This window comes from Parambassis ranga, chromosome 4 (assembly GCF_900634625.1).
Source record: "Parambassis ranga chromosome 4, fParRan2.1, whole genome shotgun sequence".
Taxonomy (NCBI): domain Eukaryota; kingdom Metazoa; phylum Chordata; class Actinopteri; family Ambassidae; genus Parambassis; species Parambassis ranga.
In genome coordinates this window covers 17317080-17332625 of record NC_041025.1, presented here as the reverse complement: position 1 = coordinate 17332625, position 15546 = coordinate 17317080, and the positions used below count along the sequence as shown (strand labels likewise).

General features: G+C 41.1%; 1 protein-coding gene and 1 long non-coding RNA gene across 5 annotated transcripts; one reads left to right on the top strand and one right to left on the bottom strand.

Moving 5' to 3' along the window:
• Positions 1-2792: 2792 nt before the first annotated feature.
• arrdc2 (arrestin domain containing 2) lies at positions 2793-11813 on the bottom strand. Of its 2 annotated transcripts, XM_028403255.1 has the most exons (8): positions 11692-11813; positions 10673-10927; positions 5623-5840; positions 5432-5534; positions 5095-5351; positions 4846-5008; positions 4391-4551; positions 2793-4157 (listed from the first exon to the last, which is right to left on the bottom strand). In XM_028403255.1, exons 2-8 carry the CDS (start codon positions 10923-10925, stop codon positions 4104-4106), a joined length of 1209 nt encoding a protein of 402 aa, XP_028259056.1. In that variant the 5' UTR covers positions 10926-10927; positions 11692-11813; the 3' UTR covers positions 2793-4103. The 2 variants fall into 2 exon arrangements, with proteins under 2 accessions (XP_028259056.1, XP_028259055.1); XM_028403254.1 differs by lacking the exons at positions 10673-10927; positions 11692-11813 and adding an exon at positions 7007-7416.
• LOC114434224 (uncharacterized) lies at positions 8006-15200 on the top strand. 3 transcript variants are annotated; one of them, XR_003670477.1, is made up of 5 exons: positions 8006-8550; positions 8746-10969; positions 11578-11963; positions 14027-14116; positions 14662-15200. It is a non-coding gene; the product is annotated as an uncharacterized LOC114434224 (long non-coding RNA). The 3 variants fall into 3 exon arrangements; XR_003670478.1 differs by lacking the exon at positions 14662-15200 and adding an exon at positions 14382-14624 and having other exon boundaries at positions 14030-14116; XR_003670476.1 differs by lacking the exon at positions 14662-15200 and adding an exon at positions 14382-14624.
• The last annotated feature ends 346 nt before the right edge of the window (positions 15201-15546 follow it).

The window sequence follows — 15546 nt, the reverse complement described above, 5'->3', positions numbered from 1 at the left end:
AAAAAAACTGTTTTGGTTTGTCTGCAGTCCTGTTGTGATCTGTTTGGAATGTAGGTTGATACTGACTTTAGAGGTGGAAGGAAAAAAATCAGCATGTTTGACTTCCTGACAACAACCTTGAGACATGTTCAGATTGGGCAAATTTGGTATCTGCAGAGGAAACAGGTAGCAGACGTCAAACAGCCTGCCCTCAGTCCAATATGAGAGGAAGAAGCCTTTTATTCTAATACAGTCTGTAGGGACTGTATAGTGTAATTATACTAATAAATCAGCATTGGACATAAGTCAAACACTGTCACAACTGAGATATTTGAAGCCCTTATGTCAGATTTATTGGTCAGATTTATTGTATATTGTACTTGCTTGTACGGTTTCTTGGTCCAAAAGTAATGGTGCTTATTTTGCATTTATTTACTAGGTCAGTTGTCGGTTGGTCAGTCAGTGGTCTGTTATGGCAACATCATACCTCTGACTAATCCTGAAAAGTGATGACTTTAGGTACTGCCTGCTGACAGTAGTGAGGATTTCACTTCCCTGGGTTTCAGCAGAAATCGCTGGGAACCAACTCCTCACAAAGGGGAACCTGGTGTGTGACGTTTTGACAAAACTTTTTCATCTATGTAAAAACCCAGTCAGTTGCTTCTGTGTCTGTGAGTCATTTTTCAGCAATCGTCACTGCCAAATCAGCACAAACTGATATTAAATTAAAGAATGAATAGACAGTCATGGAATATGTTTTTGTTGTCAGTCTTCAATAACAACTGAAAGTTTAAGGGATAATTAAGTGAGACAGACTGGTGTTCTAAGAACTGACTACCAGTGGCCATTCCTCCGAAGTCTTTGTGCGGTGCCAAATTAGGTTAGGAAAGTCACATTGGCCAAACAAAGACAAGGATTTTTCTTTACAAAATGATTTTAGACGAGTTGTAACCAGTACATTCCTGGTCACTAATTACATTTTTGGATTTCTGGGGTGATTTCCAGTACATGGTGGCTGCATGACGCAAGTTGTAAACAAACAAGCTTGAGAATGTGTGTGTGTTGTGGGAGGGAAATTACTATGTTAGTTAAGGCTGGACTTCTAGCTGATTCAAGACTGCAGGACGTTCTGGCAGCAGTTTGATGTAGTTGCAGAATGGCCAAACCACTTGACCTGAGTGTGAGACAGTTTGCATGTCCTGAAAATTGCCAGTTGTCACATAAGTGGCCTGAATGCACTCAGAAGACAGCAGCTGTCATCTATTACATGTCCAGTGTATCATTAAGTTATTTAAGATGTTACATAAATATGTGTTTCCTTCCTGTACACACCAATATTTACACCTTCATCAGACTCTGAATTGTGTGTTTATGTGTCAGTGTGAGCCATTATGTTTCGCAACACTTGTTGTCCAGACGGACGTGACTGTTGGATGATAATCACACTACCAAACACACCAGCCAATCATTGTGCACATATTAACTCACCTCACTGACACAGGCCAATGAGCACAGAGGATCCGAACTGTATTTAGTTTAATTGTGGGATACACTAATGCTGAGTAGGTTTAATCACAAGATATTGAGTTTTGGATGCTGTGAGGCACAAAGTACCAGACTAACAGCTCTAACAGGTCAGATTTAAAAGTAACAGCCAGGTGAAGAGAAATTACAATCATGTGAAATATAAGTGTACTTTGAGGTTTTTATTAATTGTTGGCCTGAGGAAATACACAATTCAACGTTTCTCTTTAATTGGGTCAAGAAAAATGAAAAGACACATCATGCTTGACCACCCAAGGCTATAGATCTATAGCTGAGTTTCCTAAGCCAGGTTAAAAGTGACAACCAGCTTAGAAGTACTTAAAATCAGACTAACCTCAGTACAAAATGACTTCATGTTTGTGTAATACAACTTAATGATCCTTCTTTAACAGTATTGCTTATAATTATAACAAGACAAAGCATGATTAAAGCAGGTGTTAAAACAAAATACTGACTCAGAACAATTTGACACAGAACATTTGTGGTGATTGTGTTTTAGGTTATTGAAATTTGAATCAAGCAAAAACAAAGCAAACAAATTACCAAGATCACAGCTCGTCTGAAAGTCCATAGAACCGATGAGAAGTGGATTCACTACAAAATACTGAGGGACAATCTACCATTTGACCAATTGAAGAGACACACTATTTTTTTTGCTATTGTTTATTTGACTTATTCATTGATTTACCAACTTCATTAAGTCTTGAAGTATGTAGCTTTTTACCAGTGGTCTTCTTTTCTGAACATCCACTTCAGCACTGAGTAAACCCCAGCACATTTCTGGAGTTTGTCTTTCAGGCATGTTTACTGCTTTGTATAACAGTCGGTGTAATTCACTCATCTGCTTGTTTGTTCCTCGGTGTTATGTGTTTACTTGTGCCAAAAAATAACTAGGGTCCTGGTCGAATAGTCATGTAAACAGAGTACAAACTGTACAGGAGTCTCAGGGTGGCGGATCACTTAGGGGGAGTTGGAACCTTTGACTTTGTTTTTGTTCAACAATCCAGAAAAGCTTGATTGCATAAGAGCATAATATTAGAACTGTCAGGGACGAAACTTCAGCCTGTAATTATCATTTTGATCCACTGAGTGCAGCCTGTTGCTTCAGTTAACCCTGCCCTTGGCAGTAGTATAGTTTTGACTCACAGTGCTGGACATGATGTACCAAACCACCAGCACACAACAAGCTAAACAGGCTATTATTTCCACCAACAAAGTGCACAGCTTACATTACTGTTCAAGTTTAAAGGAAACACTGAAGACAAACATCCATTTAGTCTTTTTTTTATTAGAAAAACAATTACAAAACTTTGGCAAGATTGTGATTCAACAACTGCATTTGTATAAAAATACATTATTTTTCAGTGCATGCCACTGAAGTTGCTCAGACCCTGAAAACTTTGACAGTTCTTTTTTTTGGAAGTTGAGGAGAAAATCCTCAAGTCAGTTTTTGGAATGTTCTTTCTCCCTACAAGTCAGTGGCATTTCCAGCTTAAGGCTTGACCCCACAGCACCGAGACATCAGACTCAATCCACAAAGCTTTAGTCCACATGGCCCAGAGGTCTCCTCTTCCTCCTCCTCCTCCTCCTCCTTTTTCGTGTAGCAGCTGGGAGAGCTGATCTATGAGCCTTGTGCAGTTTCTTAAACAAACCGCAACATCCTATTTTATCACTCTACTAGAAATCAGCTACCCCAGCTATCTTCAGTGCTTTGCATTCAAACACAACACTGCTTTTGGAATTCAATCCAAATACAATCTGACCGTTTTTGTTCAGAGTACATTCAGCTCTATCCAGCTCTCTGAGAGAACAACTCCCTGAAACTCTCATGCAATCTTCAACTGCAGATAATTAAGGCATACGTGCGTATTTTCCCTTTTACATAATGTTACCTGCATGCATAAAATACATCTATGTCTTCTTATCTGACTCAGCCCCTCCGTCACACCTACAGATACAGTATATGTGCTTAAGTAACAGTAGAAATCATCACAGGCACACTGCTGTTGAGTCACACAATGCATAGCAATGTAGGTTGTTTAAGTCTACTCTGTAACTGAGGACAATTAATTGCACTTCTCTTCACGCCATTCAAAGGTGACCATGTCATCTCGTCAAAAGCGTATTTCAACACCGGGTACAACTCCAACTCTCCACCTGGTGAACATCAAGTGATCTTAACCCCCCCTCCCCCCCAAAATGTCCCATAATCATTAAAAAATGTCTTCACGTCAGGGAATCATTGATTGGGAGGTATCTGTAGCTCACTTTTTCTGGAGCCAAAAATCACTTGGGGGAGAACAGGAACTGCTGCAGAGAAGTTGCTTCCGTCTCAACAGAACAAGAAAGCGTCCACTTTACTGCACCGGAAAACAAAGTGGCAGCTCCTCCACTGACATCCAGTTCCTGTGAGCTCCGTCTCCTGATCACTCAGTGGCCCTTCTAGTCCCATTTCCACAACACAGGCTGGAGGGGATCAGGCACCATTTATCAGAGAGAAGTGATCCAGGAGAAGACCAATCTCTTGATATTTTTTTTTTATCAATTAAGCTGCTTCATGCTCAGGCAAAGCTCATGGTTCAACATGTCATGCAGCGAGGTCTCATGTTGAGGGGCTGAGGGTTTGGGTCGATCTGTAGGTGGGAGAAGACACAGAAGAAGAAGGTTAGATAAGCAGATAATTCAGCCTCAGCTCTTCTACATTTAGCCTACACTCCCAGATTTGTTTTTATGTTATCCAATTCAAGAGTTTCTTCTGCAGGGTGTTTTAAAAACACAATCTTCTCTGTAAGCTTTTCCATGTGCCAATCAAACTAAGTAAGCCGTAGGTGTAAGTGGGTGTTTTTCTCAGTTCTGGGTGACTTACCTCGCTGTACACTGGCGGAGGGCGGAAGCGAAACTCTTGAACAAAAGCCATGAGGGGTCGCTCCAGAATCCCACTCAGGTCCTCGGCTGGGAGCAAAGTCGAGGAGTTGTTGCGCTGCTCTGCCTCCTCCTCTGTCACCACAGAGCTGTAATCTGGGGGAGCTGCAAGGAAATGGGCAGGAGGATTAGTGCACTGGTCTGACTCAACAGAACAGTTCCAAACAGGTCCAAACACTAAGCAGCTGAGTCGCCGCTGCAGTTAAAACTCTTAAAAAATGTTTACTGCCTTTTTGTAAACACTGATTTGATCCAATCTCCAATCCAGTCTGAATCAAAACCTTTGTTTATGCACACCGGCATCTGAACCAGCAGGCAGGCAGTGATTCTAAACATAAATGAGGGAGCGGGGTATTCAAAGGCTATTTTTTTGTCTGTCAGTCATTACAGGAAACTTACGCTCGGGCTGCTCGGGGATGGCCATGCGAAGCCACTCCAGGTTGACACTGTACTGGCTGCTGACACTGGAGGTCCGGCTGCCGAAGGGATGGAGGGGGATGGTGCCGATGACGAGCGGCAGCTCCAGACACAGTTTGGATGTCCCAGGAACATCAACACAAACCTGGTGAGAGGGACAAAGTTTAAGCTTGAGCTTCATGCTGGACATTGCATTGAATTATAGCTGTAGCAGTTTCTGTCTGAGCTTACCTTGAGCATGTACTCCACTTTGATGATGCGGCACTGCAGGATGGACGGGCCCACAGGTGGGATTTTGATGGCGCGACCATGCCACGTCTCACGGCATTTGGCGCCCACGATGTCTCCGCATAGTGTGGCCACCACAGAACGCTTCTGCTTCATGGTGCCGCGGGCGATGAACGTCTGTGTCTGAGTGATGTAGGCTTTGGGAACAATCGATCTGGAGGTAGAGTTGTCGAATTCTGCAAACACAGGTATCACCTCACCTGCAGAGAGAGAGCGTGTTCAGGAAAGCTTCTTGACAGGCCCGTAAAGTGTGTTTATAGCAGCAGGTATAAGTGCTCACCTGGTGTGTAGCCTTTGCGGTCAATCTTTGCTGTTACAGACACCTGACCGAAGTTTCGGTACCATGCCCGTGCCATCTTATCCTTTGTACCAGCCTGTGGTGCCTACAAATCGTATGACCACAATGAGCCTCTGAACAGCCAGAACAATCACAAAGTGTGTCACACAATCAGGAATCGTGGAGCTACTCACCAGTAAGGCTGGTGTGTTGATGTCGATAGGCTCAATGACTGTAAACTCCTTTTTGATTTTCTTGACGGTGGCCCATGGTCTGTGCAGCTTAACTTTGACCCAGTATCGGATGCTGCCGTGTTTCCCCTCGAAGGAGGTGACCAGCGTCTCCTCTGGAAGTTGGAAGCTGAATGGAAATTCATGTCTGCCGGCAGGAAGCACTGTCAATTCACCATTATCTGAAAAGAGAAGGAAAAATAGATGATTATTATTTATTAATTATTATATATTATTTGCTGAATGTGTTCAGCACTCTTAATCTTTACTGTTTCTATCTGATCCTGTGCTGCTGCTGTTAAAGATCTTATAAACTGCTGCAAACTTACAAACTCCATTAATGTATAGAAACAAAATTGGGTTCTTTTAATAATGACTCTTGCTGAAATAGTGCTTCTCTGCAGTCACATGGTTTCTGTGCCTGTTCAGAGGGGCGGTTCCTGCTCCATTGTGCTGACTGAGAGCATGTTTTCCTTAAGCTGTATTACACAGCCATCTCAATTGCTGTGTTTTTTTGTTTTTAATTTTGCTCTCCAGCTGCTCAGGACCAAGAACACATGTTTGCATTTAACAGAGTCTTGTGTGTTTTGTGTCCCTTTGTTAGCTCGCTTCTCCTATTTTAACAATGCTGTCCCTGTCAAACCCTCTCTATGGGTCAAGAGGAAATCTTTTTGTGTTTCTGTGTTGTTTTAGGGTTTCTTTTCCTCAAAAGGCAAAGTCAAGCAAAGAAACTGAAGGCTACAGGAAAACAACATACACTGACAAAGCCCTTGCTGTGAATTTCCTGTAGGCGCTTTACACCAAAACAGATTGGTGCCCCAATGAATGAGGGGAGAAACCTGAGGCTCCCCCTCTTCCACACATGCCCACACACATATAGTCTGCAGAAGAGAAAAACAAGTCAGGATCTGGTTCCAGTGAGGGAAAAAAATCTGATATGAACTCCTTGGACAGATGTTTTCACAGGAAGGCAACACGTTTGTTCTCTTCCTATACAGTCAGGGCTTTATGTTTACACAGGAGCAACAATAACACCTCTTATTTAAGGAACATTAATGGTCTACATGTTTGCCCTTAAAGTCAAAGGTAGAAGTAGAATTAATAGATCTTTAAAGATTTAAATGTCCATCTGACTTCATCAGACTTTCACCCCAGAAGGAAGCAGTTTAACTCTCATGCTGCAGCATGAAAACAACTCTGTTTGCAGACAACAACTTCCTCAGAGCTCAGACAGAAGCACTGTCACTATTGTCTCTGAATACGAGGACTGTGGCTGGCTTTCTGTTTTCTGCACGGACACTGTGTCTCTCCCATCACCACCACACGGAGAGCCGAAGCGCCGACTGACCTGCCTGCAGCAGCACCTCTCTGCGGTTCAGGTACTCCACTTCGTCGCTGTAGTTCTGGGTGTATGCGGTGCTGGAGCCTGCGGAGCGAGACTCGGTCCAGTGCACCTTAGCGAAACCCTCGGCATGAAGCTTGAGGGAGTCCACTCGACTCTCCCCGGTTAGTTCCAGAACCACCCGTCCGGACACCACGTCCCCGCTGCTGAAGACAGGAGGACAGTCCACCTCCGTAGAGTCGAAGACGATGTCAAACTTTTTCAACTTGTCGAAAATCATTTTTGGTCTTTAAAAGTCCTCTCAAAGCGCACAAAGTGAGTGAATCCCTTCAGGATGTTCCGCACTGAGTTGAAGTGTGCAGATGTTTTGTCTTGTTCTGAGCTCAGAGTGTTGTGCACTTTCGGACTGCAGCCCTATTTGCAGGCTCAGAAAGGGGGCGGGGTTTCTGAATTTATTATGTAAGGCCTCAGGAGAGGGTCGAAGGATGGCTTCAGGAACACCTTCTTGGCATGGATTTCTGACAACTTACTGCAGTTCTTACTGTTTTCTTAACAACAACACATGCAGTGAAAGTCTTAGATGTCAATAGCAGAGAACTTAAAAACACAACTTAATCACAATTAATGTAAGGGTAGCTTTTGGGAGGGTTGTTGCATTTTTAAAGCCTCATTCACAGGTTTAACTTTTCCATTTTGCTGCACAAAAATGCAACTTAGAAAGGCATAGCAGCTTTAAAAACATCAAAACATGGTTGTCAGAGCAGGTCCATCATCTTTTACACTTAAAACACATCAACAACCCATCTGATATATCATGTAAAACAAACTTCCTGATCTCAACATCCACATTTCCAAAGAGATCCTGAATGCCACACAATAAACATGCAGACTGGGTGTGGAGGCAGCAGTGAGGAAAACAGGGCCTGCTGATGATTGATGGTTACAGGTTCTTAGACGAAAACAGGCTTACTGAGCATGTTTCAGTCTGGCAGAGGACCTCCTTGCACAGCTCAGGGGGAAATACTTTCATTCTGGACCAAAGCTGTTTACCTGACTGCTTGCATGTTGCTCTGGACATACTGTTTCGCAGCTAATGCACATGAAAAACACAGCCATGCACGCAAGTGTGCAGTGTGTTCCCAACTTATCACCTCGTGGAAATCTTAAAGAATACGTCACAAGATATCAAAAAGTTGTCTGCACAAAGAAAACCTCTGCAACATCTGATTCATCGTACATGTAGATTAAATTTAATGTCATCATCTCCAAAAAAAGAAAACAAAAACATTTTCACTTAACAAACTATCCCCTCATTGCTTCATTTTAAGCTAGGTTACACCAGATCCATTCAATGTAAAAGCCCTCAGACAAAGTCAAGTCTACACTGTGAAAAACAAAGTTGTTTACTCCTTTGTTCCAGGATGTGAGGACGTGGCTCTCCACTGCCACCAGCTGGCCAACTTAACAACTTCTACAGACAGCTGCAGGACTACCCAGGATGCTTCTGCAGCCTGAACTAAAATGGAAGGTTCAGTAAATTGTGAAGAAAGGTAAGATTTTGCAGGATGATGCTGATGGAGTACAGGTGTAGGTCAAGAGGTGTGTCTCCCCTCATGTCAGTTTAACTGTAGAAAATACAAGTACTCATCATCATCATCATTAGTTGTCTTATTATAATCAGAGATGTTTTTATTTGTGCGGTGACCCAGTTTGTATCATTTTATCACTTTACTGTTTGTATACAGTCTAATGGGAGGGGAATCTAATGGAAGCTAAGCCTTTCACACCACCTGCTGGTGACCTGGAGATACAGAGCAGCTCTGACGGGGCCCCCTGCCTGCATGCTGATAAGAGGAGCGTGTGCTTCTCTCCAAGGAACGACGTGCCTAATAATCACTCCCTCCGTGCAGATGACTCCATAATGATACTGTAATTGTGGCTTAAAAACACCACTGCTGTTAAATGACTGTTTTATCCCTGTGAGCTCCTGTTTGTTTAGACGAAAAGCTGCTGAGTGTGCAACAGCAAAACAAACATTAACAATCAGGAGGTTGAGAAAGGAAGAAAGTTGCATGAACTTCAAGGAAAGACAAAGAGATTCTCCAAATAATATCTCTCAGATTTCTGGTGTTGAAGAGGAATATGGTTCTTATGTAAAACTAAATGATAAAAGAGCTGAAAGAAATGTCACAACAGGCCATGGAGAAATGAACGAAGAGGTCGTATGATGATAGAGGGGGGTGGAGACAAGGGGAACCACGTGTTGTTTTCGTTGTTACCACGGTTACTCAGGGTGCATTTTTTAAACTAGCACCCCTCACCTCACCCCCTTCCTTCCTTCCTTTCTCCCCTGTCTCACTTTCTCTTCATTTCTTTACCTGCTGCTGTCCTGACTAAATAGACCACCACTATTTCTACAATCAACATTTTCTGCCATTGCTAATATGTGCAAACATAATTGGTCAAATGGTCAAAAATGTTCTTGGAAAACAGTTAGTGTTATTTCCTGGTGAGATTCTGCAGATAACATTGAGGAACATATGAGGAATGTTGGTCTAAGGATAAATAACCCATTCGCTGATGGCTGTTAAGATGCATAAGATGACAGATATTCTCACAATAATAGCATATTTCTACTGCATTTTTAGCTGTTTGCTTCGACTATATACGTTTATTATTAAGTCATAACCAAGTTATGTAACTTATATTCTTTAAAAACCTTATGAGCGCATTTTTATTTGAAATATTAATTCCTTCTTTAGCCTAAAATAATAATCTTTAAAGGAGAAACTCATTTTTTTAATATTTAAAACCTAAAGTTTCATAATATATTTGAAACAATTACACTACAATAGACTGACATAAACAAATGTTCCATCTCTGGTCATATTTTAGAGCCATTTGTGTCAACACACAACATACCTTGTGCACCTGTACAGAAAGCCTATGCTGCAGCAGGACATTACTTTTTAAATACCACTCATTTGTCAACTGTTGTGGCTCAATGCTGAGACAACATCTGTTATTTACCTGTCTGACCAGAATAGGGAGTCAAACCACCAGATAATCTAATGAAACATTAACCACTGTCTACAGTTTATTTACTCAGCCACCGTGGTCTATAATCTCTGCTGATTCTAAGCTGCTTGTGACACTGGGAGAATGTCTCGCTTTGCAGCATCATGGCCTGTATAACACAGATGTGTTTATCTGGACTCAGCACTAATGGAGTTGTGTTTAATGTCACAGATTGTGTTATCTGACAGATGTATCTGGACACACACTCTCAGGTTTCCATGCAACACATTTGAGCCAGGTGGCTTTATTTTGTAAACTGCAGCGACTACAAGACACAGCATCTACCAGCTGGTGCTCAACTGCACATCAGCATTTTTACACCTCATTATTCAGAACAGAGACTTTTTGTCCTCCAGCTGCAACACATGCTATAATAAGACTTTACAAACAATGGCTTCTAATTTACAGTTATATTACAGTCACAGTGCATAACAAAAGAAGTAGAAAATAAACTACAAAAGTCCATAAATAATCACTATAACAAGTCATTTATCATGTTAAAATGTTACTAAGTGGCAGTGGAACGTCTTACATGTACGTCCAATATCTTTGTGTTTTTTTGTGTGTGTGACTTGTCTTTAGTGATCTACTAACCTCGGATTAGGTGCTGTCTCTTCCTGAAGTAGGTGATCTTGGATGTGTAGTCATTGTAGACAGAGTTCATGCCTCGGTTCTCCAGCCAGTGTGCTGTGGCCACCCCTCTTCCCTGCACCTTCATGGAGTGAACCTTGGTGTCCCTGCGGAGCTCCAGCACCACCTGGCCGGACACCACCTCCCCTCCAGTGAACGCTGCATCAGCTGGACCATCCAGCTCCAGATGAAAAGACTTTATGGAGTTTAATGCCATGCCTACATGTGAGAACAGAGGAACGATACACACAAGGCTGACAGGTAAACATCAAGGATTAAAGTCAATCATACAGCCAAAATCCAGCTGAGTACTGTGGCACAAATCATGCTTTGAAGCCCTGTAATCAAACATTAATTTCAATTCTGCAGCCCTTCAGATTGATTTAAATTTTACCTTCCATTGTATAGAATATGTATTGCTAAGTTGGCTTTCTTCTTACAGGGCTGTCGTTTTTTAGGGTGGGGTTGGGTGGACCTAAGGTCTCTGCCAAGATACTGTAGAAGCCTACAGGCTTGTTTGTTCTTATACCATGTTAGAAAAAACAGCACAACAACAAGCAACATCTGTGCACACAAACTTGTTATGATTACATTTAGATATATTATTTAATCAAATAAAATACACTATAATTTAAAATAATAATACAAACGTAAATTCATTTCTATCCGTTGTTTTGCGCATTGATACATATTGCCATATCATGTTAAAAACAAACATTTATATCCCTTTCTTAAATTGAAGAATATATAACCAACACTGTGACAAAAACGTCGTTATTGTGCCTTAACCGCGAGAAACATTTCTGGTATATTTTTACTCGCTGATTATTTTCTGAAGTCTAAAAATTGTATTTTATTTTCTGTTATAGAATCATCTTTTATATACACGCCTGACAGCCAATCAGGTTCAAGAACCGGGACTACGTTCGTTAAACGCCGACGTGACCGTAAAGCTAGCGGAGGTTTAAAAGTGTCCAACTCACCGACGGGACAGCGGACACGTAGCGGTGCTCACAGCGGAAGAAGCGTCGTGTTCACTCCGACTACACGGTCAATGGAAGCCCGGCCTTTATAAAAGGAGGCAGCCTTCAACGCCCAGAAACACAGCGGCTCTCTGTTTTTACACCAATGACGAAGAGCACATGCTGCCCACGCCCGCCCACTTTGCCGACGAAAGAAGGAGGAGGAGGAGGAGGACGAGGAGGAAGACCGCGTGGAGTGGACTCCGTGTAGGTCAAGTGATGCAGACTACAAGGTGATTTACGCAGCATTAAAATGCAAGTCTTTTATGGTGGTTCTTCATCATCATCATCATTTGAATGGCGGATGCACTATAGGGCCATATATAATGATTAGAGAGTGATTTCGTACCTTTTTAGGTCATGTACCTCATAGGGTTAAAAGTCACATGACCTGCACGTCACATGTTTAACACTAGAATTAGGATTCGTGATCATATCACTGAATATTGCTGCATCTCCACGCTCCAGGATCCTGGCTCTGCCTCGTCCTGGATACTATATGAGAACCCTCAGTTATTCATATTTCTGTATACAGGATATGAGCTGGACCTTGATTTCTCATATTTCAGCCAGCAGAGGATGATCAGGGACCAGGGAAAGGTGTTTACATGCAAACAGTGTTGTGGTTGTAGCACCAAATGTAGGATGTGTGTTTTCTTATTTAGTTTTACAAAACCATAACCAGATTACTCATGCATGTGTAAACATTAACCTAACTTTCAGAAGCTGCATGTTGCAGTTACCAGCATTGATGCAGCTCAGTGTTCATACATTTTACTAAAATGTCTCCCACTAATATAAGTATTGTTCATATCACCTACATGTTTGTTTACTGATGTAGCGTTTAACCAGGCACACACACAAAATTACTGTAAATAAAACTAGTTTCACTGCCTTAAATTGAAGTATCATATCTGTGTTGATGCGACAATACGTGTTTTGTCAATAGTTTTTTTTCAAGCATGTTTTGACTGTGTACCCCTTTGACCTGAATCTGGATTAGCTAACACTCCAGCCCAAACCTGGACTGCTGCCTTCTCACCAGGTTGATGAACTCTTGCCTCTATATACCAACATTTTTTATGAGCAGAGCTTGCTGCATCTCAGGCTCAAGGCGATGTTATTGCTACAACATAGATTGTTTTTATAGAGTTTTTTGTGCTCAGTCAGTCATACTTGAAGGAAGGGAGGAGATTTTTTTTTCTGCGAAACAGAGTAAACTTCTTCTTAGCAGTTAGCGTTGACAGTGTAAACAGAGTGGAAGTAGGCCAGTCAAGTTCGAGGTTGAGACACCTACCTAAATATGCCAGGCGAGGATAGAGGTTTATGTTTAAGCCACCTAACTGCTAAAGCTGCACTCTGCTTCAACATTTCACACTGTAATGTTCTGGGTAAAAGTTTCTTTATTCATCATGAAAATCTCTGCAGTTCATTGAAACACACACTGTCATAGAGGGGTGTTGGTTGATTCATGCTTTGATTTATAATTTCCACTGAGCTGAAGGGATTGAGGTTAAAGGTCCATCAGCAGTAAACCCCATCTGAGTTCAATGGGTTCTCTGTATAAAGCAGTTTTGTTAGTAATATGATTTTAAAAGATGGCATGCTGTTATGAGGAGTTACTTATTGCCAGTGTATTTTTTTTTGCACTGATTGTCATTTTACAGATATGGGCATGAAGAACATGCGTGAAGGGAAAGCTCAGTTTTAAAGTTGAGTTTTTTTATGTGTTTGACCTACAGTAGATGGAGGTTTATATGCCCCCATTTTGGAGAAGCAGACAGGAGTACTGACCCTGAAGCCAAGCAGTGTTGTGAATGCTGCAAAACACATTTTAGCTGCCTAAAAATCAATATGTTTATACTCAGAGGAATATTATCAGACAGCTTTGCCAGAGAACTGAGGTCATTATTCCGCTCTTCAGAGCCGCCAGTCACAGTATTTTTTATCTTGCAGAACGCAGGATTTGCATGGTGAAACTAATGATAACTAACACCATTTGGGACCAGCATCTTCTAATAATGTATGACGTTTTGTAGACCTTCACTCTGTTTAAACTCTAACTGCAGCAGACTGTTGGTCTGTGTGACAATAAATAATCTGACGTCTGTGTTTAACAATTAACTGCATATTCTGTGTTACTATGTTACTTTTTATTAATTTACGTGACTATTTTTCATTATACTAAGAGACAAACTACACACTCACAAACAAAACAGAGTGTGTCAAATATGTGGAATACGCACACAAATGAAACACAACTGACTGACAGTATGACTTTTATATCTTTTATCAGCAGATAGGTGAGAACAAAAGAGCCAGTGATCAAGTAGTGTGATCAAACAGACTGGAGAACTGACTGCAGCTGGACACTCCTGGACCCAAGGTTTGGCTGTCCTCACTGTGTGTGGTGCTGAAATATTGTTGTTCCAGTGGAAACCTTGTTCTGTTTAACTAGCAGAAAGTGACAACACAATCAATATTGAATAATGTTTTACTAAGTAAAGATAAAAATAGACATTTTTGCTGCTAGCATTAAATTTACTATAATGGCAGCCACTAGCAGCTCCTGTGCTACTCCTGCCAGCACAGAAACCTACATTAGAAAGAAATAGGAATTTGATTTGAGTTCATTTTGGGATTTCTTACAGGGTGCACTGAGGAGCTGATGTCTGTGCTGCTGAGGTTCAGCCCACGTTCTTCCAAACAGATGAAAAAAACATTTAATGAATACATGCACCTCCCATTAAACGTAGGTCAATTTAGGTTATATGTTTTAGATAAGCTGAGATTCAGAAACCAGTAATAATTCTGAAAACTTTTTATGAGGCCTTTGAGTTTAATAGATGTGAGTTTGATAATGTGAGATCTTAAGGTTGACATGGGTCACCACAGACGGCTTTCTCTGCTGTTTGACGTGTCTGTGTATAGGATGTAAACAGACTCCGCAGACCTGCTGACAGCGGGCCAGTGGGTGTATGACGCAGCATGGGTCATCTTTTCTTCTACAGTCCTTGCCCATTGACTGAAGTAGGCAAGGACCTGAGAGTGAGGTCTGCTGAAAAAAAAACATTCATGGTCTCGTGCTGATAACTGCCATTTCCTGGAAAACCTCGTAAAAAGGTCAGTGCCCTTGTCCCCTTTGTATCTACTTAAGATAATAGTGCTGGTAGGTCACAAAGTGTGAAAGTTAAAAGATTACAGGTGATCTCATCATTACACTCAGTGTAATGTAATAAATCAGCTGCAGTTACACAGTAAGATGTAAACCTATGAGAAGTCAATGTAAAACAGTAAAATATAAATATAAATATGCACTGTAACAATGAAAGTGTTGACCTTTACTCTTTATTTATTACATTTTAAAAATATATAATATTTTGAATACTTCAAAGTAAATGTAACTAGTGGAATAAAACATACATGTTCCCCTTTAAAGTGTGTCAGAAGAAAGATAAAGGGCAGGAGAAACAGGGAAATTTAAGTAAAGTATTTAATTACATCAAATTCAGTTAGACCTTTAGTATTACTATATATTTTCATTAAAAGTGTGACTGTATCTGCTGCTCATTATAAAACCGTTCTCCTGTATACTGTATGTGAGCTAAAGCAGAGAAAAAAAATGTTAAATAAATAAATAAAAATGTTTCATCTGATGGATCATGACCTGCAGCTACAGCAGCCGAATGACGGAAAGAATACATAGAAGAAATTAGGAGATGTTCTGTCTACTGTTATTGCAATGTGAAGAGGCTGACAGATTACAGATTAGCACTTCAGAATTAATGCTTAAAAAACAACTGTTGAATATAATGT

Coding starts and splice junctions, on each gene's coding strand:
- arrdc2 (XM_028403254.1), bottom strand. CDS start 7,280: ATGATTTTCGACAAGTTGAAAAAGTTTGACATCGTCTTCGACTCTACG. Junction 5,535..5,622: donor TCAACACACCAGCCTTACTG/GTGAGTAGCTCC, acceptor TACGATTTGTAG/GCACCACAGGCTGGTACAAA. Junction 5,009..5,094: donor AAGTGGAGTACATGCTCAAG/GTAAGCTCAGAC, acceptor CCCTCTCACCAG/GTTTGTGTTGATGTTCCTGG.